At 45.1% G+C, this 25,280-nt stretch overlaps 1 protein-coding gene across 5 annotated transcripts in view; it reads right to left on the bottom strand.

Annotated features, from left to right (window-relative positions):
* The window catches only part of Tmem131l (transmembrane 131 like), a 136,459-nt gene that overhangs the window by 54,981 nt on the left and 56,198 nt on the right, over positions 1–25,280 (bottom strand). For all 5 annotated transcript variants that reach the window (XM_029537465.1, XM_021195896.2, XM_029537463.1 and 2 more), the window contains exons 4-7: positions 11,995–12,063; positions 6,078–6,201; positions 5,092–5,208; positions 4,259–4,369 (exon numbers count right to left, since the gene is read on the bottom strand). In XM_029537465.1, coding sequence (XP_029393325.1) covers positions 4,259–4,369; positions 5,092–5,208; positions 6,078–6,201; positions 11,995–12,063 — 421 coding nt within the window. The remainder of the gene's footprint in view (positions 1–4,258; positions 4,370–5,091; positions 5,209–6,077; positions 6,202–11,994; positions 12,064–25,280) is intronic.

Raw genomic sequence — 25,280 nt, forward strand, 5'->3', positions numbered from 1 at the left:
CTTGCTCCTAGCACCATATACACGTGCACATGTGCGATTCCAGTGTCCAGGAGGTAGTGGTAGGATGAGAGGGTCTAGGTCATCTTTGGCTACATAGGGCGTTTCAAAGCCAGCCTGGTCTATATGCAGTCCCATCCTACCTCACACCACATAAAACAACTCATTCTTTAAAGCTCATTTTTTATTATTTATTTTATGGTTATGAGTACATTGTAGCTGTCTTCCGATACACCAAAAGAGAGCATCAGATCCCATTACAGATGGTTGCGAGCCATCATGTGGTTGCTGGGAATTGAACTCAGGACCTCTGGAAGAGCAGTCAGTGCTCTTAACCACTAAGTCATCTCTCCAGCTATATAAATAGACACTTCTTCAGAAATGACACCCAAGTTTCAATGATCACGCCAAAGGGTGCTCTTTGATTTAACCTTTATGGAGATGCAAATCAAATGACTTCATGCCCATTAGGATGTTTGTTTTTAAAAGAAACCAGATGCAGATAAGAAGTGTTGGCAAAGTTGATGACCATTTCTGGTGGCACTATAAAATGATGTAAGCACTTTTTAAGTTTTGACAGCTCCTAAAATGTATTACTTAGCAAAATTGTACTCCTAGATGTGCGTCTGTGCTGGTTAGTTTTTTTGTCAATTTGATGTACCTAGGTTTACATGGGAAGAGGGACCCTCAATGAGAAGGTGCCCTAACCAGAACTGCATATGGGCAAGTCTACGGGGGCAATGCTTGCTTAAGGATCGATGTGGGAAGGTTCAGGCCACTATCACTGATGCTACCCTTTGGCTGATCCTGGGTTGTATGAGAAGGCAAGCTGTACAGCCATGAGGAGCAAGCCAGTAAGAAGTAGGCACTCCTCCATGGTCTCTACTTCAGTTCCTGCCTCTTGTTTCCTGCCTTGTGTTCCTGCCCTGACTTCCCTTCATGATGTAAGCAAACAAATGCCTACAGCAACAATATTCATAGCAGTCAGAACCAAACAACTCAAATGAACGGATGGAGTTACACATAGTGTGGTGTCCATACACAGATACTATTCAGCAGTTTAAAGAAAGGAAAGATGTTGCTGAAACTTGGAAAGTTTTAAGAGGCAGATGACAATCACAAAAGACCATATTTCCTTTATGTCAAGTGTGCAGACACAAGACAAGGGCAGTGGCTACTGTCAGGCAGTCCATTGCATCCAGAAATGAGCTTAAACTGAACTGTAGAAGGATTTCTGGCAGAGGAAAGCCAGTATTCTTTAGGAATTTGTGAACTGGGTTGGGTTCCAGTTCCCAAAAGGAGCCATTTCTCTTGACTCTGAAAGAACAGGCATTTAGCTGTCCTTTAACATATACCTATGATGGCTATCAGAATATCAAAGTCCACGCTGGCTTCCAGGCTGCCTTCTAAGTACCTGTCATACTTTTCAAAGTCTCTGCATCAGTCTTTCTGGCCCTTCAAACCTCAGATCCTGGACCTCTTTATACCCCTTCCCAACTACCATGTCTCTAACTCTCTCACTGTCTCACCCGCCCATCTCTCACTGGCTCGCCCTCCCGTCTCTCACTGTCCTCCCATCTCTCACTGGCTCGCCCTCCTGACTCTCACTGGCTCATCCTCCTCTGCTTCTCTGTCTCCTCTACCCTCTTTACTGTTCTTGCTCCTTTGCACATAGCCTGGGCCATGTCCAGTCTGTTTTCTCTCTGCTCTGGAATCTTCCAGAGATCCCTAGATGTTCTCTTTCTCTCTTATTCACAAAACAAAACAAAAACCTCCTTTATAACAGAGCAGCCATTTGGGCAGTTTCTGCACCCCTCAGAAACAGCTTCCAGGGCCTGAAGCAAGGAATACGTGCCAAGATCAGAGAGTAACAGTAGTCCACCACTCTGTGACTAAACACACTAAACTGCTCTTTCCATGGGTAGATTTTTACAGTGTCTCTTAGACATTAGTAAGATGTATCAAAATAAGCTAAGATGCAAAGAGAAAAAATGGCAGAAAGGGAAGCACAGGTCAAACTCCCCTTTTCCAAATGTATAAGCAGGAAGATTTTAGGTGTGGGCTCTTTTTGAGTTCTGGGGTATTTACTTATACTTAATGAAATGTATCAGGGAAGGAATCCAGGTTTAAACATGAAATTTATTTCACACACACATTAGATAACACAGCTTATATAGAGAATATTTTTGGTGTGTCTGTGTTCTAGTTGTAAATAAGTATATGAGATTGTGTGTGAAATTTCCCACTGGGGATATCATGTCCACACTCAAACGGTGTGGAATTTTTTTAATGTTCTGTATTTCATATTAGGGCTGTTCAACCTGTATCTGCTAGAGCAAGATCAAGAAGAGCCAAGCCACTATCAGCAAGGCCAGCCCAGGGCAGGGAACAGAAACCGCCCATGGAGGACAGCCGTAGAGCCTACTGACAACTTAGAGATCTCAGCTACGCCCACCTGGTGAGGGGAAGGAAGCTTCCTGAAAATCTAAATCAGAACTCAGAACTCACCGCTTTCACAGAGCAAGGAGCAAAGCTCGGACGGTGATTACATTGTGTGTGTGTGTGTGTGTGTGTGTGTGTGTGTGTGTGCGCACGCATGCCCATGTTCTATAGGAGAATGTGTCTAGGTATGGACATACACACCCATGTACACAGCGTGGATGCCAGAGGATGATGCCAGATGTCCCGAATCACTTTGTCTTTCAATTGAGACCATGATCTCTCACAGAACCTGGAAGCTAGGTGGTGGCCAGCAAGTCCAAGTGTCACTCCTGTCCCTCTTCCCACGACACCATGGTTAGAAGCACCCAGACAACATGCCTGACTCTCAAGTGGGTTTAGAGGTTTTGAAATCAGGTCCTCATGCTTGCATAGCAAGCCCTCTTACCCACTCGTGACATGTGTGCTCTAAAGAGAAGGAAAATTGTTCCACTACATTCCAACAGAGACCATGAGCCAGGCTGGGAGGAACAGACACCCTTCCACCTGTCTTAGAAAATCTCTGAACAGAAAGAGGTAGAAATAAGGGCAGACTAGAGAAGAGAGGAGGAGAGGCTGGGGAAACTCGCAGGTGCAAAGGTCGGTCAGTGGTGGAAGATAAATGGAATCCAGGAGCAATCAGAGGAAGCGAGGAAAGTGGTGTGCAATGTGACTGAAGAGACAGCAGTCAGCCTGGGGCTGCACCTCAGGAGCACCGCACCTGCCTTTCATACAAAAGGGCCTGAACTCACACCCCACCCAACCCCATGCAAGGCCACACAGGGTAAGTAAGGACTGTACCAAGGTTATGTATGTGTTTTTAACATCTGAGAGAATGCACAAGGCTGGAGAGATGGCTCAGTGCTTAAGAGCACTGACTGCTCTCCCAGAGGTCCTGAGTTTAATTCCCAGCAGCCACATAGTAGCTCAATGTGATCTGATGTCCTCTTCTGGTGTTTCTAAACACAGCTACAATGTATTCATATAAATAAAATCAATAAATCTCAAAAAAAAAAAAAAAAAAGACATGCACTAAGAGGTTTTAAGCAGATGACAATGGGCTCAATTTGGGAAAAGAGAGGTAAATACCAAAGTAGCGACAAGTCCTCTAAGCTGCTAATGAAATGTGCCTGAAAATAATTTTTAATTGTATGAAATTACTGAAACAAAAATGAATGTTCCTCCTGCAGGGTGTGGTGGTGCATGCCTTTAATCTCAGAACTCAGGAGGCAGAGGCAGGCACATCTCTAAATTTGAAGCCAGGTTGGTCTACATAACAAGTTCTAGGCCAGTCAGGGATACATGGTAAGCCCACCTCACAATACCAAAACAAAAGCAAGTCATAACCAGGCAGGACAAGAAGGAGGGAGAGGAACGGGATGGTAACATCTTTGGAAGCTTGTCCCTGCTGGTGGTTCTAGTAGTTCTTTCTGTCTTCTTGAACAGTCAGTCAAATTTAACAAGCCTATAAAACAGCTCAGGGTCTATCTCAGCCTCATCATCGAGTTACACTCAAGGAAATGGATGCACAAAAATGAAAACAGAATCATGAGCCCATAGCCCAGTAGCTAAAATAAAGAAACCAATACACACACACACACACACACACACACACACACACAAAAGAAAGGAAAAAAGGAATGCATAGCTCTCAATGACACTTTAAATACATCTATTTCCATATCTCAAGACTTTTCAAAATAGAGTAAAACCCTAATAAGATCATGCAGAATAGACTGTGCATACTCTACAAGTTAATTCAAAGTAGCTCTATTATAATGACCTGTGTCTGTGAAAGCTGAATACTTTGGACCTGCGGGAGCAGAAAGTATGCATTCGGCAGCTGCTCCGCAGACCCTTCCGTAGAGACTCTGCGAGTGCCCACTCCATAGACCTGTAGAAAGCAAGAGAAGCACGCATCTGTCAGTGTCAGCATGCCTTGTCCACACACACACCTGCTGACCAACACGTCTGTCTCCATCTACAAAAGTCCCTAACTGGTCCTCATAATGCAAAACTCTTCTCTTCTGATGTGGGACCAACGTGTTTGATGGACTCTAATGAGAGCTAAGCACAAACAAGTGATCCTGATGCTTAAACTACCTGGTACCACATCTTTAGGATGTCCTGGGTACCACAGGTTACGACCCTTGTTCTGGTAACGACAGCAAAACGGTATTGCATGTGTCCTTCCCAGTGTCTAGATTTCAGCAGCCATGTGAACGGGGAGCTTCCCCAGAATAGGCAGCCACACACTCAGCAATGTCTCCTGACCATAAACACATCTGCGAGAGGAGGCAGGCAACAATCTCGGAGCAGCCCAGGGAGTACCCCTCTCACCTGTCTGAGAGGGAGAAGCCTGCTAGGTTTTATTCTAAAAAACTGTATGGAATGTAGTTTTGGCTTCATTCTAACACACTTCGAAAGCCCGGGGCTTTTCAGGCTGCAGGGAAGGTCTTCTGTGGCCCACCAAGCAGAAGCCTGGAAGATGATAGACTTAGCTTCGCTATAGGCTGTAGGTTAAGGACATGAAAGAGCAGGAAATCTCTCCAAGATTTAAAAACAGTCATACTCTAAATTAACAGCCAAACTCTACGGCAAAATGAAGGTACTCACATGATAGGAGAAGACTCCATGTGAGGAGGTATTAATAAATAAAGAGCTTTCAATGCTCCCTTCTTCAGTAGGTAAGAAAATAATTCTGAAGGATGTTTTCCCCATTGCTGGAATCACCTGAAAGGAAAGCGCCTAGTCAGCCATCTGAAAAATATTCACAGACTTTCTTCCCTTCTGACTGCTGCAAACAGCTCCTCGGTCATATCCTGTATCCTTTATCAGCATCATGAAGCCCCGAGCCTCTCCAAACTGACCATCTCTGTCACTCCAAGAGCAGCTGCCAACCATGGCAAATAACTGCCCAATTCCCTCACTCCAGATTGGAGTCGTGTGCCTTGCTTTCTACTTTCCTCTTCGCCCACATGTTCGCCTGTTTGTACCTAACAGTCTGTTTCTATTTAAGTACAGAGGATGATGTACAGACAGGCAGATTTTTTTTTATTATTATTATTAAATATGTTGACATGGTACTAAAGACCAGGGACAGTGTTTATCTGCATAAACCAAACCAACCATAGACCAGACGCAGGCTTCTCTGTTTTAACATTTCCTCGTTCTCGTTAGTTTGTGAAAGTTGTAACATCAAGCAACATGGCAATCAAAATAATTAAAAGCTTAAGGAAGCTCAAGGCAACTGAAAAAACTCACCATTTGAGTTAACTACACTCACAAGGAACCCTAGCTTTATGTGGTCTGAGGGAACACAACTCTACACCCAGGGCAAGGTTTAGAAGTCTCAGTTTCCATACCAACCTTAAGATCCATAACATGAACTTTCTCTACCCATGATAGAGCCATGCTATTGCTTTCAATACACATACATTACTACAGTTTCCTTAAACATGTTTCCCCATTAAGTCTCCAGCACGACCAAGACCATGAAAGAACATGGATGGGAAAGTACACACAGGCAACCAACAAGCGACCAAATGGAAACATGGCTGGAAAGGGGTGATGAGCAGAAAGCCAGATTCATCAGCACTCACCCTGCAATGGACAGGCGGCACATGGAAATGTCTAGCAGCTGTAAACACTGAGTTCACCACAACCTCACTCTCCCTGCTGGGGTTGTACGCATAGAGAAGCTTCGCCGCAGGATGTCCCAGGAACCTGATTGGGGAAGAGGAAAGACAAGGTACTTGTGATTATCAGTATCCCTCACGCATGCACTTACACACCATCATTTATGCTATGGACTGAGGTGCCATGCACACCACTGAGCTGCATCTCTAGTCTATACATATTTTTAACCCCAGAGAGCTATCAATGTTCATTATAAAGTTAAAAGAAGAACAGGGTGGACGGTACCATCCTCAGGGCCAAAGCCTCCATCATCAAGAGTTCAGCTGTGTCTGGTTTCGAGCGATCACAGCTGGGTGTGTCGACAGGTGGCATTCCCTCCCAGAGGAGGGGCTGGTGTATATAGGCTGTGGAGCCCTGAAAGGAGGAGGCACCATCTGCAGAGCCAGGGAGAGCTCGTGCTGGCTAAAGACTTCTCAGTTCAGTTGCCTTGAGGTTACCCATGTCTTTCCAGTAACCTCTCACCCACAGTAAGTAACCCCAATAAACTCAAAGTCCAACTTGGTGAAATCACACTTTGGTTTGTCACTGGGACCTTAGTAGGATGGGGATAGTTGCTGCATAGCTCCTCTCTGAAGAGAAATAGTTCTCATAACAGAACAATTGTCAAATCTTGTTGGAAATAAAACACTTAATACATAACAGGTTTAAAAGAAACAAAAACCCCTTTATTTTTATGAGTAATGACAACCTATACCAGAGACCGATGTGTTTCTGTGGTAAGAATTCAGTATATATCTGCATTATTAAATGCTTTCACATTTTTTTGTTTATAAAACCAAACACACTCTGCATGTACTAACATATCTAGGGTTTCTCATTCAAATCAAGAGATATTAGTTAAGAAACTGTATTCACCACTCAAAGCTTCTCGGAGCCCACCAAGGAAACACTCAACCAAGGCCCAGCCTTCTAAGCTAAAGAAATACATGTATGAAAGATGATCAGTGAAATTAAATGGGGCAGACTTATCCAAGGAGTACTAAGAGGAATCTTTCCCTTTGTCACATGACCAATCAATATATTGAGATGGCAGCTACAGGCAAAGAAACAATATGAAGGAACCAAACCCTGGAGTTCCGAGCCCTGGAACAAGCTGGCCATTGGTCAGAAAGGAGACCCACATCCCTCCCTCAACTGCCTATTTCAATTTACTCTCAAAACTGGGGCAAGCACACTTTCAGATTGCACTTTTTGGTAAATACATTTTTGTGATAGTTTAAGAGGGAGAAAGGAAAAGACAGGGAATTCTCAGGGTGCTCAGTACTGTGGGAGAGCATTCAGGAGGCTGCTGCGGAACCATGAGCTCTCGGCCTGAGGTACAGAGGGAAATCCTGTCTCAAAAGCAAAACAAAAACCTGAAGAGGCAAAAGGCTTTCCACAGTATTTGAAACCCTCTCGCCAATCTCCCAGTAATGATCTAATGGAGAGGCCGTCACATCGAAGCTTTGGCTGGCAGCCTAGCAAGAGGACTGTGGAGCGCAGGAGAGGCTTCCAGCCCAGCCGTCTGCAGTGGTCACTTCCTTCTAGCTCCTATGTATGTCTCACACTGACTTTACCTGCTCCACCAGGCTGCAGTAGAGCCTGCAAGAACCACACTGCACTCATTCTTCTAGGTCCCCAAATCTACAGTTCTGGTTAATGTGGCCCCAAATAAACCTACATTCCGATTTAAGCAGGGTCCTCATGTGTTATGTTTGTATTTCTTAGAGTCTGTTCCAGTTTTGCTAATAATAAAGATGTGCTGTTTATTCTAGCAGAACTGTGAGATTGGGGGCAGGACTCCCTACACAGTGGCAAGTCTAGGGCCAGCCTGGGCTACTCTTCCTCACACAGGAAAAAGCTCACTTGTCTAAGAACAATATGCATGTTGTTTCTCTCATATGGAACACTGTGAACCTGCCACTCAATTTGTGACATTCTGTCCCAGCTCTCACAGGGACTTTTCTAAGCACTTATCTTAATGAAAGATTTTAATATATCTGGTGTGTATTTTAAATTATAAATATTTTAGAACCTCCACTTATAACTAAAACAATTTGTGTGATTAAAACCTTTGTCCTTTTGATGTCTAAACTGTACTTTTCTCATGCATAGGTATGGGTATGCACTGAGTGTAGGTCACACATGTATGTACTGGGGGAGGACACACACACACAGAGTTCAGATGAATGGGTCAGATCTCTTGGAGCTTAAGTTAGGTGGTTGAGATGGCCCAATGTGTGCTAGAACTGAACTCAGGCCCCCAGAAAAGCAGCAAACCCTCTTAAATCCTGAATTACTACTCTAGCCCCCAAATTTAATTAAATAATTAACTTAAAATTAATTAAATAATTCAATTAAAACGAAATCATTTCCTGCCAGGCATGGTGGAGCATGCCTTTGATCCCAGCACTTGAGAAGCAGCGGTCAGATAGATCCCTGAGTTCAAGGCCAACCTGATCTACAGAGGAAGTTCCAGGACAGCCAGGGTTACACAGAGAAACCAAAACAAAACCAAAACAAAATCAACCAACCAACCAACCACCACCACCACCAACAACAACAACAACAACAACAAACCCTACTATAAACATAAGGGTCACCTAATAAACCCAGCCATAGAACTGGGCTCATGTCTTCCTTTCTTGTCATAAATGAATACAGATTTCATGGCCTTAACTAAAAGGTGCCAACCAATCAACTGAGCTACTTAAACTTGCCCCTAATACTTTACATACTAGTCACATGTGTTCTGGTTTCCAAGACCTCAGAGAAATGCATTAAGGAGAGATGGCTGCACTCTCCCTCCACAGCAGGACGTCTGCAGCCACTGGAATCCCAGCAGACACAGAAGCCACTGGCTATTTTTATTCTACTTTTCAATATTCTATTTTTACATGTGTTAAAAGGGTATGAATTTCCTTCAGTAGTGACAACTGGAAGATAATCTATGAATTTAATATGACAAAAGAATGATGAACATTTATGAATGATTAGCACTTCCAGCCTTGGAACTGGCACAACTTTAACCCTTAGGATAAGCTCTCAGGGAGCAAAAGGAAGAGACTGGAGGACAGGGTGAAGGGTCTGCCGTCTGTCTGCAGTCTGCCTGAGGCTGATCCCAGAAGAGGAGGGCGAAAGCTGAACCAGCAGGGAGGGAATCAGGAGCTCCATGGCTGCTGTGCTGTCCTGGTAACCATACAGGAGCCAGGGGGTGGGAAGAAGGAAAGCACCAGTCACTCCTTAAAGGTGCTATCAATGAAGCTAAGTGACAGACTTTCACTACCATGAAAACTAGCATGGTGAGTGACTGAGTGACAGCTTCCTGCCCCCACCCCTGAGACTCGACCCTGGCCAAACTGCACTGTTTCTCAGCGACCAGTGTGTGAACCTCTGTGCCCTGTACTCAAGCACAAGCATCTACAGATGGCTACACGTGCTCAGATAATGGCTCAGCTACCCTTGGGAACTCATCAGAAACTCAGATGAAAAGGCTCTGTTACTGCACTCTAATCCCAGCAGTACAGAGGCAGAGCCAAGAGGTTTGCCACAGCCTGAGACCAGCCTGTTCTGAGGTCCAGGCCAGCTAGGGCTACTCAGTGAGACCCTGTCTCAAAGAAAACAAAATGACAAAGTAACACAGCTCAAATGACATAAAACACCTTAACATACTGAAAAACTACAAAGGATTACATAGCTTAGCTGAATCTTCTGAAGGTATTTCAAGTCTAAAAATCAGTAACCCTTTCAAACCAAAGCCACTTACATAACCATTCAATGTTTTTAGATAACAGAACCAGTAATTTAATGCATATGACTAATTAAGACAAATGTAGCACATATATATATATATATATACATAGATCACAATTTTAAATTTTCTTTAATTTTCTGCATATGAGTGTTTGCCTGTATGTATGTGCATACGGGTTGCATGCCTGGCTGTGCCTGGTCAGCAGAGACTGTCTGATTCCCTGGAGCTACATTACAGACAGTTGTGAGTTGTCATTTGAGTGCTGGGAACTGAGCCCCCTCATCCTCCGAGTAAGTAGCAAGTGCTCTTGACCGCTGAGCCCTCTTTCCAGCTCCTATATTATAGAATTTTATATTCTGGAAGAGTAAATGACAGCCAGGATCCTATATACCGACATTTTTTTCCTACTCTGGCTATATTCACCACAATCCATTTGATTATACCTACCAATCTAAAACAGTCTCTAAAATAGTCCCAAGAGCGCACGCGCGCGCGCGCACACACACACACACAAACACACACACACACACACACACACACACACAAACACACACACACNACACACACACACACACACACACACACACACACACACACACACATAATTTCCTCAAGAAAAAAAGCTTTGTGTAAACTATTCTCTCAGATTTGAAGTCAGTGAAATTATAAATCATTTAACTTATATTATCAGATAAATGATTATAAATTCAACTTTTAAAAAATTTCTTAATCTATTTTTTGTAAGTAATTCAATACAAAATACTTTGAGCATGGTAGTACAAACCTTTAGTCCCAGCACTGAGGAGAAAAAGAGCTCTGTGACTTCCAAGCTAGGACTACAGTGCAGGACCTTGTTAATAATTAGATAGTTCAGGAATGAGTTCAGACACCTAGAATCTTGTAAAGTTAGCAAACTACTTTAACAATTTTATCTCCTCCTCCCTTTAGCAAAACCTCCTTTGAAAAGCTCAGGAAGACAGCTCATTCCTTCCCTGTTGCTCTAACCTTCAGAAATGCAGGCAATGACAATGTCAGAAAGTGACAAGAATGGCAGGTAAAAGCTCAAAGCACCGCAGACCCCACTGGCCCTAGGGTCATTCATCGCCGCTAACTTCACCCAGCATCTCTTGAACAGGTTGTGAGCCTGAGCAGAGATTTGAGGGGACAAACTGAGGATGTACCTTTTCAATGCCTGCTACCAGTCTTTAAGTTTTATTAACTGCACCCCAGACAAGCTGCCTCCTCTCCTGTGTGATCCCCAAGCCTGCATTTCCTCTTTCATGGTTCTTAGCACTGTGACTCTCCTTGCATCGTATCTCATCTTCTCCGCCTAAACGTCCACAACTAACGAAGGAACTATCAATAGAGTACAACTTCCAGCCTGAGGGTACAGCAGGGAAGGCAAACAATTGCATCTGGCCGAAAAGGATTCAGAGATCATCAGTATTCCAGTTTTCTATTATAAAATAATCAAACTTGTTCCAAAAAACACCCTAAGACGTATCACTGACTTCTTACTGAAGTCTAGCTATTATCAAATAGTATAAAGCATATCATGGCATAACTGAATGGGAGCTGACGGTATGCCTCAGTAGGAAAGCATATACCAGGCATGGACAAGGGCCTAATTGCAAACCTTAGCAATGCAAAACATAAAAAAACTCAAAGGGCTTAAGATAACTTTTATATTCTCCCTTTCATGAAAATATTCCTTTAACAAGTCTCAGGATTGAGATACTTTCTCATTATTATATGCTTAAAATAGAACACTGTGTATATATCATCATGTAGGATCCACTGAGGCCAGAGGCTGGAGAGAGGGCTCCATGATTATCAGTTTATGTTGCTCTTGCAGAGGACGGGAGCTTAGTTCTCAGCACCCGTGTTGAAGAGTTCACAACTGCAGTAACTCCGGCCCCAGAGGATCCAATGGCCTCTTCCCACTTCTGTCAGCATCTGCAGTCATGTGGATATAACTACAACTCTTAACACATACATGTATAATTAAAAATAAAAACTTTAAGAAGATATGCTGAAAATAAATACAAATAAGATGAATTTAGTTATAATTAAAAAAAAATACTTACTGTATTCCAAAATCTAGAACTGACGGCTGAAAATGTAAGCCTTTTCCAATGAACAGTTTATCTGAGAAGCTAAGACAAAAAAAAAAAAAAGAAAAGAAAAAGAAAGAAAAGACACATTAATTGCTTAGTTTTAAATTTGTATTTTGCAATCATATACTCAGTACAATGACTCTAAATTCATGCTATCTAATTTTACTCACTTATAGATAAATTTGATCTAGAGTTCTAAAAATTTATAACTGGCGCTGGGCGTGGTGACGCACGCCTTTAATCCCAGCACTCTGGAGGCAGAGGCAAGCGATTTCTGAGTTCGAGGCCAGCCTGGTCTACAAAGTGAGTTCCAGGACAGCCAGGGCTACACAGAGAAACCCTGTCTCGAAAAAAAAAAAAAATTACAACTGGCTAGCTTACAGTTAATATAAATTTGTCAAATGGACAGATCTTGCCAGCACATGATGACACAAATGAAGCCCCACTTAATGACTAGAAGGTTTCTTTCTGCATGAAGTGAGGTAACAGGTCTATCTTCACACACCCAAAACAAAGTAAAACACATCCGTAAAGCAGGCTTGAGGACACTCTGGCCCCTGAATTCTTTAGGCCAATGGTTAATAGGTGTACTGCCTGATTTTGCATGTCAGCTTGACACAGCTGGAGTTATCACAGAGAAAGGAGCTTCAAGTGAAGGAATGCTTCCATGATTCACCTGTGGGGCATTTTCTCAATTAGTGATCAAGGTGGGAGGGCCTCTTGTGGGTGGTACCATCCCTGGGCTGGTAGTCTTGGGTTCTATAAGAAAGCAAGCTGAGCAAGCCAAGGGAAGCAAACCAGTAAGTAACATCCCTCCATGGCTTCTGCATCAGCTCCTGCTTCCTGACCTGCTTGTGTTCCAGTCCTGACCTCCTTTGGTGATGAACAGCAATGTGGAAGCGTAAGCTAATTAACCCTTTCGTCCCCAACTTGCTTCTTGGTCATGTTTGTGCAGGAACAGAAGCCCTGACTAAGACACCAGGGAAAGGTCAGTGTGTCACAGGCTGCTGGAGGGGGGCATAATTTCCAACCAGGTCTGGATTCATTTAGTTCACTTAGTTTTGTTTGTTTCTGACATAAAGGCTCACTCTGTAGCTCAGGCCAGGCACTCACTATGTACCTTAGGCTGGTCTCAAACTCATGGACCTCTCTTGTCTCAGCTCCTGAGTACTGGGTTTGAGACAGGAACTGTCATCATTCATTGAATAAGAATCACATAAACTCTCACATGGTGAGTCACATTCTCAGCACCTCTGGATGCTCCAGGTGATCTCACTCCCCTTTACAAGTCACAGGGCTGGAGAGATAGCTCAGAAGTTAGGAGTACTTCCTGTCCCGGCAGAGGACCCAGGCAGGTTCAGTTCCCAGCACCTACACAGTGACTCACGACCAGCTGTAGCTCCAGTGCCAGGGAATGTGACTGCCCTTCTGATTTCTTAGGGAACCAGGCATGCACACGCTACACATAAATGCATACAACCAAGTAAAACACTAATACACGTAAAACCAAATAAACTTTTTTAAAAAGTCAAGAGTCATAGATCAATTCAGTAGAAAAACAAATCAAGCATATGTAAATGAAAAATATAATAAAGCTATAACAAGATATATAAACATTTAGATGGATTAATTAGACAGACAGACAGATAGACAGACAGAGGTATGACTATTTGAAAGTTACATAGCACAGAGATGTTTACTGAAAGAAACTCCTTAAGTGAGCATGCTTTATTCAGAGACTCAGAATAGTCAAAGCTCTCAGGAAGCTGGTCCCACTTTTGTCATCTGGACTTTAAGTCTGCCAGCTAGAAGTAAGATGACCTTTAGAAGATCTTTCTCAGAGGTTTGCTGTTTCCTGACAGCACACTCTATGGAGGGGTAGGAGAACCAGCCCCATGGTCCTCCTCACAAGTCCAGCTGCAATCTTTTCAAACTCCCTTCCTCCAAAACACATCTGCTCAGAGCTACCTGAGTCTCCATCCTATCTCCAACACCAACTGGGTTCAAAATCAAAGTGACACTTTGGTCTCTTGTCAACTTTTCCACTCAATAGAGACTAGATTCCTTCAGACTCTAGAGCCCAGCACTACAGCTTCCTTGTAAGTAAGGCCACTGGCTGCCTCCAGAAGTGACAACCTCAGGGGTGCACCATGGGCACACACTACAGCAAGCTGGTCAGGGCATAGCATTCCAGGGGAACCCCAAGCAACCTTAGAAAGGCCACAGAAATGTGCTATATTAATAAGGAGCAACAGCAGCTAAGAGCAGCTCCTTCCTGTCTAGTGCCAGAGCCACGAGTTGAACACTGGGTTTTGCACATGGTTTCCAAGTAGGCAGACGAAGCCTGGAGGATTTGCTCAACTTACAAGGTCACAAAGCACAAAAAGGCAAATCTCTTAACTCAGACCTGTGGCTGCTGGAAGGGAGAACACTATCTGGGAACCAACCAGGCCTAGCCTGTTGTGTGACAGCCTGAGCTGCAGCTCTCACAAGCCTGGCTCCACAGCCATGGCCATTGCTTTCCTGGTCTGAGCCGGTCAGTAGCTTAATTTGTTAGTGCCTGCCTTATCCTAAAAAGAAAATGCAGGGACAGCAGCATGTAGCTTACAGTTGTTGTGGAGCTAAAGTGAGAGGACATGGCCTTTGCTTCATGCCTGCCCATGATTTATGTAATAACCATAGGATTATGTTACAGAGAGGATGACATTCATCTCATAAAAAAGGAAGGAGACAGATGCAGAGGCCGCTGGGGCTCAGTGCCCATGCTGGCCCCTGGACTGAGATCCCAATGCAGCGATAGTGACAGTCTATGAATAGAACAAATGAAGCACAGACTGGACTACCTCCCCCAAAACAGATTCTCAAATCCCACAGTCAGAAACTTCATGTGCTCAACAAAAGTCAGGTGTCTGGGGGTCAATTTAAAGTAATATAGCAGAAACACCCCAAATTTCTCTTAACTTTAAAAAGATAAACAAAATCCCACCAGTGATTTCCACCCCCACCCCCTGAAATCACAGAAGATTCTTTTTCCTTGTTAATAGATTTTATGTCACCTGCCCTAAAAATTTGGACAGCAAGCATATCAAGGCATATGGAAGCTTAACATTAAGTAAGTTAAAACAACAGGTCTGAGAGGTAAAAGCCCATAAGAGACAATGTGGATCTGAAGAGTCTTCACACACATGCTCTCAGAAAGAAGGGCTGAGGATTGGCTCCCTCCCCGAAACTACAACTTAACTCCCTCACAATAAATCTTAGAGACCCAACCTTTCTGTTTTAAGACCTTCTCTGACCTGTCCTTACTTAGGGCCCTGCAGGCAGCATGGAGAAAGCTGTGCTGCACTTAGGCTGCAGGAGAGTTAAACAAGCCTTGCTGGATCCCCAGCCAGCCTTTCAGCCTACGTCTACGCACACAAGTCTCCATAGAGACCCCACAGCTGGAAACATGGAAGGACCACGGTGGCGAGGAGTAGCCTCCATATATACCCTTCTTACCTGCCTGTCCTAAAGCCTCACAGGGGTCCTCTGTCACACCCTTTACAATAAAACTGAGCTAATGTTTCCCTGGCTTCTGTGAGTTGTTCTATCCAATATATCAAAAACCTAGAGGGCTATGGGAAGCCTGCCTGCAGCCTGTGCGTCAGAAGTGTGGGTGAAACAATCAGACTCGTGGCAGGGCACCTCAAGTAGGAAAGAGGCTTGGGACTGTGGTCTTGGTCTGAAGGATGTGACCAGAGACAGTGTCAGAACTGAACTAGACCAGAGGACTCGGGCTGGTGTCTGCTGCAGAACTGATGGCTGATGGATAGAGACAGTCCCACACTTCTCGGAGTCACAGGGACTTCGTGTTCATTACTGCAGTGCAAATATTAAGGGGGAAAGATGGCTGGCTTTCCAACAGTGGCTAAATATCAAGCGGCCATAATTTAGTTACATATGGACATCACAACTTATCCTCAGATTATCAGTGCTAAAAACTTAATACTGTGGTTCAAACACTAAAGACATCTCCAAACCAACACCTTTAAAGAAATAACCCTGAGAGGCTGTGGTAAATGGACAATAAGCCACCTTCTCACCCCCACAGTTTCACAGGCCAGCCTTACCTTTGCAGCTTTCACCCTTAATAACACAACCCATTATGGGGGAATGCCAACCTGGCCTCTTACTCCAGAAGAGCCCCAGATGACACAAAGTAAACAAATGCAGCTCATAAAAGTCAACTATGCATTTATGCTATGTGTTTTAAATTCTTACCCTGTATCTGTAAGATACACTTTTTATTACAAGGGAACAACACAGAAGCTGTTCTGCACTTCTGTGACAGGGAGAGTGATGGAAAACACGGGTGGTAATGCCCGAGAGGACATGAGCTCTTATCTATATACCCCTATTTCTCACACTCTTAGTTCTTACTGGATGATGGGGGCTGAGAATGAACCCAGAACCATGTGTAAGCTAATGACATGCTTTCCTTCTGATCTACATCCTCCTGCTTACTTTAAGTCCATATTTTAAAGATGTCCACCTTCTGCAGGAAACAGAACCTTTTCAGCAGTCAAGACACAGCTGCAAAGCATCCCACAGTATTTTAAGGTCTAGCTCATTCTAAATGACCCAAACCAAGGCATTCCACACTTTTTAAAGGTCTATCTCTGTTTAAATGACCCAAATCAAGGCATCCCACAGTACTTAAAGGTTCATCTATATTTCAGTAACTGAAATGAAGTCATCCCACTTTTTAAGGTCGATCTCAGTCTAAATGACCCAAAAACAAGTCACCTCATACTTTTTAAAGGCCCATCTCTGACTAAATGACCCAAATCAAGACATCCCATACTTTTTCAAAGGTCTACTGCTGTCTAAATGCCCCAAAATCAAGGCACCCCATACTTTTTAAAGGCTTATCTCTGTCTAAATGATCCAAATTCTTGTCTTTCTCTTTTTCCTAAAAAACGTCAGCCATATTTTTCTCTATACATATAAAATAAAGCCAATAAAATTAAATTAAAACTAAGTTTGGAAAGGTGGCTAGTCCAAGAGAAAAGACCTTTGATTAGAAATGAGCCAGCCTGCGTCAGACACAGCTGTGGTAGGCGCTCAGGGTGCAGGGCTCAGTTCCCTGTTCTGTAGAATGTGCTGGATGCAGCTGACATTCGCAGAACTGTGTGTTTACCTGGATTCCTTACTCCTAGAAAAAGTCAGCTCCGGTGCAGACATCACACACACCCTTTTAAAACACGAGCCCCGCAGCTCTGACATGGAAATGAGTTAACTACAGCCAGCTGTCTGGTTGTTTGGGTGGCTGTCAGCTGAGCAAAGGCAAGGCTCCTCCTTGCCAGAGAGGAGCGAGGTGGAGTGTGGCCACAGCCCTGCTAGCACTGGGCGGGTGTTCACCCGGAGAAACATGCCTGCTCCAAGCGGGCCAGAGCCCAGGGTGTGTGTCTGCTAACAGGCAAGCTATGAGGCTCTCCTACTGAAAATGAGCACCTTTCTGGGAAAACAAAAACAAACAAACGGAAGAAACAGCACTCAACCACGCTGCAGGAGATAAAGCTGAGGCTTTCTTTTCTCCTAGTTTAGCCACTTCCTTAAGATGCACACACTGCTTCTGACTACCTCCTGGAGGCTCGTTCCTTCCATACAGCTGACTGTGAGACACAACACTGGCCACCCACTGTTGCGGGAAATATTTTAAAAATGAACCGACTCGTTCCTGTGCTTGTGCCGGCAACTCTGTCTCAGCAGCCTGGCCAGCCATGCACTGGCGGGCAACGGCCGACCTGTTTTTATCTCCTGGAGACTCTCTGGCCTGGAGCTCCTGAAATGTCTCCACTCAGTTTGCTAGGTTCTCACTGGCAGGTCGTTACCAAGCCAGCCCTGTGCTTCAAACCCCCCATGGCCTTTGTGGCGCACCTCAGGCAAACCCACACCCTGCTTCTGTACTTTTCTCTCTTGCACCCAGATGAGCCACCTCATGAACACAAACTTCGTTCAGAAATGACAGTAACTCAATCGCTGGATGCAGCAACTAAAATCCTAATCTTGCAAGCCTTATTAAATCTAAATCCTCTGGTGGCAAGTCCTGATGGATCCACCATTGAAACCAGGAGACACTCGTAGCTACATCGTGTCCTCACTCTATACCCGTCCAAAAAGACCTAACTCTCTCCTGCTACCTCTTTTCCTCCGTCCAACCCTCCAACTCGCCCAGTGGACATTGGCAGGACACACTACAATCACTAGCCAACAGAAACTTAAAGTGTTGGTCACCTCAGGTATCCTACAGTAACCACAAGTCATTCCAATTTCACACATGAGGAAACGACCGGAGGGCTTCAAACACTTGCCAAAGCCATCCTCCTCCAGGTAGAATGGGATGTGAATTCAGACAGGGAACCCCTGGCTCCAAGGCCTGGCCCCTCCCCATGATCACTTAGCCCTCCCACTCTTCTGCTAAGAGCATCAAGGATCCACAAGCTATGTGTAGAGTCGAAGGCTGAGCTGCCTTAATCTCTCTGCTGGCTGCCATCTCTGGAGCAGCCCTTCCTGGGTTTCTAGGAAACTGGTGCCGTAGTCTGTCCTTCCACAACAGCTGCACAGTCTATCCCCTCAAGCTCCTCTCTCGGTGCCTCTGTACAAGATTGAAGGAGGCTCTTCCCTGTGAAGGCCATGTCTTTCACTGTCGACTGTAACGCTAAGTGTGGGGGAAGACCCGGAGTCTGCACTGTGCCTGTAGCCCCTGGGCCCCGGGGTGGGGGTAATTGTGATTAAAGATGCCAATAGCTGGGCAGAAGAGACAGAGGTGGGGTTGAGGTTCCGCAGGCTTAGAGAGAGAGCTACAAGGAGGGAGGAGAGGAGCTGCCCTGAAAGAAGAACATGCAGGAGGGAGGAGAACCACCATGGGCTAAGAGCCAAGAGAGCGCGGCCCAGAGAGCCCAGATGGACATACTAAATAGTGGTGGGGTTAGAGAAAGGAGATTCTAACAGCATGGAGGGTAGGCAGCTGCTCGGCTACCTGAACTGGCTCCCCTTGCAGCTAAAATACTGTCACATGACCAAGATGTGACCAGACCAACTCACCTGAGGCAGGGCATCAGGCATTGAAACAATGGGGAGGAAGGGAAGGGGAAGGGAGGGGAGGGGGGAGGGAGGGCAGGCAACCACAGCAGAAGTAGTGTAGCTGTGCAATGCCCCCAGCAGGCTCTTCTGCCAAATCCCGTCCAGCTTGTGCTCCCCAGGCCTACTCTTAATTCTTCCTAGGATTCTGTCAGTTCCAACTCGTTTCAGTACCTTCCCTTCTGCTTAGATGCGCCAGCACTATTGTTGTTGTTGTGTTTAGCTGATTTCACTTCCCAAGCCTGTGTATATCTGTGGCCTAGACGCTTCTGTGACGCTCCTGGCTGGACATTCCGTCTGTATCTCTTGGAGGGACAGCTGCCAGAACCTCCAGGTGGAATCCAAGATGGCAGTGAACGAGGTGTGTACAATTCTCACCCTGCTGAGTGGCTAGCCTATGTGTCCTCGGGGAAGCCATCTGGTCAACCCCACTCCTGTAGCCTTCCTTAATTCCACAAGCAAGTGGCTCTGAGAAGTCTCTAGGGATTTCATGCTTTCACACCAAACAAGTCTCTTGTGTTCCATTCCCACTAGCAGGACTGTATTTTCAAAAAGCACTGTATTTCCAATTCAACAAGCTTCAAAATATGCCACCATATTCACACTTAGTCACAGCACATTCTGCATGCTGTACAGAACTCCAGCAGCCACATGGGCTGTATGCCTGTCAAACGACAGGGCAGGAATTAAGGGCATGTTTTCCTGGGTCCTGCTCCAACTCTCTCCTCTCTTCAATTCAGGTACAACTCCTCTGTGGTTTAAAGACTGACATCTTCCCTAGACTCTAGAGGGAAATCATACTATCATGTTAAAAGAAATTGAATATGATTTCATAATGTGCAAAGTACAAAATCCATGTTGTCTTTTCTTCCAGGTCTGGGACAGCAAAGGTAGTACAAAACATAATTTAGTATTAGAGTCTGAGGCAGTAATCTTACACACAGCAAAGAGGACAATGCAGAGATCCACACAGCAAACAAAAACGGGGAGACAAAGAAGAGGGTTTTTCTTCCATGAGCAGAGACAAGCAATGCATCCATGGAATGAGAGTGGCCATACCCAGCTCCCAAGGTATCCTTAGACATTCAGGTATTTACAGTCCCTTGAAGGGAAGTGCTATGGTTTGGCTAAGCCCTTGTGCTGGCTGGTTTGTGTGTCAACTTGACACAGCTGGAGTTATCACAGAGAAAGGAGTTTCAATTGGGGAAGTCCCTCCATGAGCTCCAGCTGTGGGGCATTTTCTCAGCTGGTGATGATCAAGGGAGGAGGGCCCATTGTGAGTGGTGCCACCCCAGGGCTGGTAGTCTTGGGTTCTATAAGAGAGCAAGCTGAGCAAGGCAGGGGAAGCAAGCCAGTAAGTAACATCCCTCCATGGCCTCTGCATCAGCTCCTGTATCCTGACCTGGCTTGAGTTCCAGTCCTGACCTCCTTTGGTGATTAACAGCAATTTGGAAGTGTAAGATGAATAAACCCTTTCCTCCCCAACTTGCTTCTTGGTCATGATGTTTGTGTAAGAATAGAAACTCTGACTAAGAGGGTCCTCCAAAGACCCCCAAACTTCCAACAGACCCCAAACTAGGAAGGCCAACCCACCATGGAATGAAGCCTTTCAAAACAGTAAGTTTAAAATTGCACAAGTTTAAGTAATAAACCCTCTCTCCTATAGGCTGATTATTGTGGGTATTTATCACAGTGATCAAAGGCCAACTGTGAGCCTGGCTCTTTAAAAGATTATCTAGAAGCACTAGAATCAATCTGATAGGTGGACTTATTTTTATAATAATACAGGAATAGCAAGTTCTTGGCATTCACTTCTACCTACCAGCATTAGGCTCTTACCCAACACAAGTAAATCATCAAAATAATGTTTAGACAAAGATACACAATGTAAGCAACATTGCCAGAGGAGTCTAGTGGATTTTCTACCCTTTTAACTGTTTTGTTTTGTTTTGTGTTTTGTTTTTTGTTTTTTGTGTTTTTTTTAGACAGGGTTTCTCTGTATAGCCCTGGCTGTCCTGGAACTCATTCTGTAGACCAGGCTGGCCTCGAACTCAGAAATCGCCTGCCTCTGCCTCCCAAGTGCTAGGATTAAAGGCATGCGCCACCACACCCAGCTTAACTGCTTTTTGAAGGTTGGACCTCATGGTCCGTCTGGCCACAAAGAATGAAGCAGCCTCCTGGCTTTACAGCAATGATGAGAACCTCACACAATCCAAACTGTGGCTCAATGTCCAACTCCACGGGGGCCTATTCTAATTGTATAAATATTTGCACAATATGGTGCCATTCAAAAAGTGTAACTCCTTTCTGTGGAAGAAAGTACAAATATACTACCTTCTGAAAGCAATGTTTTAAAAAGTAATGAAGGGGTGTAGCTTTTGCATGTGGCTCGAGTACATAGGCTCTGGGATTGAACCTCAGAACCAACAAATAAGTATGTGATAAACCAATAGGAATGTGGCAGCAGTCTCTTTGGAGCTGCCCCCTGAACACCTATCACACACTTGGCCACAGAACACGAGTTACCATCAAGGTCACTTCTATGCAATAATCCTACTGACAGAATGGCTTAAAGGCTATTTTCTCTCATATAAAACTCAAAAGAAAACAGACTAAGGTCTGGAATGTGCCCAGAAGTATTCCTTAATACAAGACAGAGGGGGCAGGAGATCAATTCAGAAATGCGTTGTGTCAAAGCAATGTTCCTGTGACCATACAATGGTGACCATTTATGTTTCTAAGCCAGGATCTGTGATAGATTGTTCTCTGGCCCTTCTGTGATAGATTGTAACACCACTCAGGCCCTTCTTCTGCCTCATAATGGGGTCTTAGCTGGGCACATATGCAAGGCTCCTCTGAATGTGGATGTAGCCAGTGATCTAAGTTCTAGTAAACAGGCTGGAACCCTAGAAGTTTCAAGAAACGCTGTGGCCGCTTCTGTATGTCCTCTTCCAACTCTGCAATGACACAGCAGCGAAGGACAGGAACCACAGTCGTCTGCGTGCAGTGGGGACCCTGGAGACCTGGAGCAGCAGCTGCATAGCTCTGCATCTCTCAAGGGAGATGTGACTAAAACATTTCATTGCAATTGAGGCCACTTCTGGCCCTTGTCTGATGACAGAAACTGCCAGCAGCTACTACTCTGAGGCAATAGTCCTATGCAAATGCCACAGCAACTGTCTGCCACCAGAGCGATGTGGCCAGGCCAGACCTTCATGGTGTCTAGCCTCTGAGCTTTCTGGTAACAGATGCATAAACGTAACCCAAACCTGTCGATAAACCTAATGTCTAAAAAAGAAAAAGATGGTCTACTGCCTTTCACTAGGAAAAGCCCACTGACTGTGACTGTGGTCCTCAAAAGCTGTAGCCAAGTGCTGATGTCAAGGACAAATGCTGCATATGGCTGGCTGAGAATCAGTGTTCTGCCTCATTACCATCTGCCCAGAAGCTCGAAAACCTCTGAGACACTTTAGGGAGTCAAAGATAGAGTGCTACTCCTGATTGACATGTTACACCAGAGACAGAAGAGGTGGCAAAAGGAACACATGAGTGATGTCCCCATCTGGCATCCCAGAAACAAAGTCCTAAAAGGAAGCCTTGTGGTGGTTTGAATGTGACTGGCCCCCACAGACTCATTTATTTGAAGGGTTGGTTATCAGTTAATGGAGCTGTTTGAGAACAACTAAGAAGTATGGCCTTGTTGGGGGAGGTGTGTCATTAGGGTTTGAGGTGGGCCCAGTTAGTGTATCCCCCCCACAAATTCCCCTTGTGAACCACATGTAAGCAGGCCCTGCTCCACACCATGCCTGTCTGCCTCCCGTCAGACTCCTTGGTGTCAGGCCATGGGCTCATCCTCTAAAACTGGAACTGACCCCCAATAAAGTCAAGTTTCCTTGGCCATGGTTTTCTTCTCAATAATAGAAAAATAACTTAAGACAGCCTCATCAGTAAGAGCCCAAATGAATCTACTTCTCAAAGACTGGCATAACCTGTGCATACTGGCACACAGTACCTCCTTCACCTGGGGCAGCAACAGCAAGCAGTTGCACGCCTGTTCTACTTGAGTTAATCCACACAGGGACACTACAAAGTTTTAAAACCAGGAGGAACAACCAAGAAACTGTCTTGCTTCCTTGGCAATACTGAGAGGAAGGTGACCATGGGACATACCAAGGAGAAGAGGGAAAGCACTAAACTCCCAGGGCCATCAATATCAGTGGGTTCCAGGCAGGGAACATGGAGCTAATCAGAAATGTGCCCAGAGACTGACAAGTGACAAGACCTTCAGTAGCCTCTATTAGTAAAGAAAGACCAATCAACTCAAAGAGTCGAATAAGATGCCTGTTAAGAGCTCTGCCAGTGGTCAGGTGGAGTGTAGGCCCCTCCCTGGAGGAAGGGAAGACAGAACGGAGAATAAGAGATGGGCAAATCAGGGAGAGCTACAAAGAGTCTGTTCCAGAATTCCATTTATTACAAGCAGTCAGGGAAGAGGGCAATATTCTGCCAAATGAATTCCAGGGAACTGACAGCCACAGGCTGCACTCCACAGGGACCCAGTAAAAGTAGCTGGGGCCTCCCTTTCAATTCAGCCAGGGAATTTAATTGTTCTTAATTATACAGATGCCACTCATATGCAAATCATGCACCCGGAGTCTTCCTTTTAAATTGTAATTTTTCTTTCAAACCCTTGAGGGCTGAAGTGTAATTGCTGAAGAGGTTGTAAAGGAAAGAATGGCCCTCCAGTCCCCAGGCCTAGGAGCCAAGGCCTATTTGCTCAGGTCCTTTCTAGAGCTGCTTCCCACTCATCACAGGGCAGCCCCCAGCCTTCTCCAGGGGCTCCTTTCAGCCCACCCCATCCTCTAACCACTTCCCCTCTCCCTGCAGCACTCCCCATCCCTAGACAAAGGGCAGCAAGCATCCCGTGCAGATTCACAAAGGCGAGCAGGCAGCTGGAGGAATCCTCAGCCAGCAGGATGTGATTCGATCCCCCCAATGCTCAGTCAACAGCCATCAGTTCCCAGGCAGAGCTCTCCATCAAGGTAGATTACAATAGCAACCAACAGTGGGGAGGGGGAGGAGCTACTATAAAGAAGCCAAAAAAAAAAAAAAAAAAAAAATCCATTGTGTACAACCTGATTACAATTAAAAAAAAAAAAAAAACACAGAGGGAAACTGAGAAGGCAGCTGCCAGATACTCTCAGCAATGCTGGAATGAGTGGAGCACTAGGAATATTCCCCCCTCTCCTCAGATTCCTTAAACCGTAAAGCCCTTCTGCGTCCAGAACTTTAAAAATATTCAGAATGGCAGGTTTTTGAAAATTGAGGGCAACCAAAGAGTATTAACTTCCTAAACCCAGCCTGTACTATTCCTTTGTATGGATTCAAGCAGCAGTTCCCACCTTTCAGATCCTCTCTATCTAACACTATTGCTCTTTCAAAGCATGCAGTTCTGTTATTTTATTACACAGGACCTACCTCTTGCCCTCACCCCAGCACTCTCCTCTGGCTCTTGTATCCCAGGCCCAGTCCTCTCCACATCATCACCTTAGAGCTCTCTCAGTCTAATCAGTCTTCAGACATTCGACATCACTCCCAACACCCAGGCTCTCTCCCCAGGTTAGCGTTCCAGCCTATGCATCCCATCGATGGACAACTAAGGCCATGCTACTTCAAGCACCAAACCAGATGGTCCTATGCTGTAGTCACCCTGACCCTTTCTCTGTCTCAAACTCCACATCCAATCCACTAGAACCTGTATCTGCTCTCAAACTCTAGGTAGAAACTCAGCAGGCCCATGCAGACCCCATCAGCAAGCTTGGTCCCTTCTACTGCCTGGCTGCTGCTTTCCGATGGAACATGGTCGACTCTGAAGATATAATCCTTTAAAACTCACTTCAGGGATGGTCAGTGCTCTACCCTGCAGCTTCATCCGGCTTTCAGAGGCCTTACATAAAAAAGCCCATGCCACAGTCCTCCAGGTCCCTACCCAGCTCTCAATCCCCTCGTCTCCTGGTCCACAGTCAGCTCTATACAGCAGATATATGAACATATACCTCCATCCTCTACAGAAGGTCCAGCCCCAGGGCTTTTGCTGCTGCTGTCCCTCTGCCAAGCATCTCTCTCTCAGATAATCT

The sequence above is a fragment of the Mus pahari genome, chromosome 4 (genome assembly GCF_900095145.1).
Source record: "Mus pahari chromosome 4, PAHARI_EIJ_v1.1, whole genome shotgun sequence".
Taxonomy (NCBI): Eukaryota; Metazoa; Chordata; class Mammalia; order Rodentia; family Muridae; genus Mus; species Mus pahari.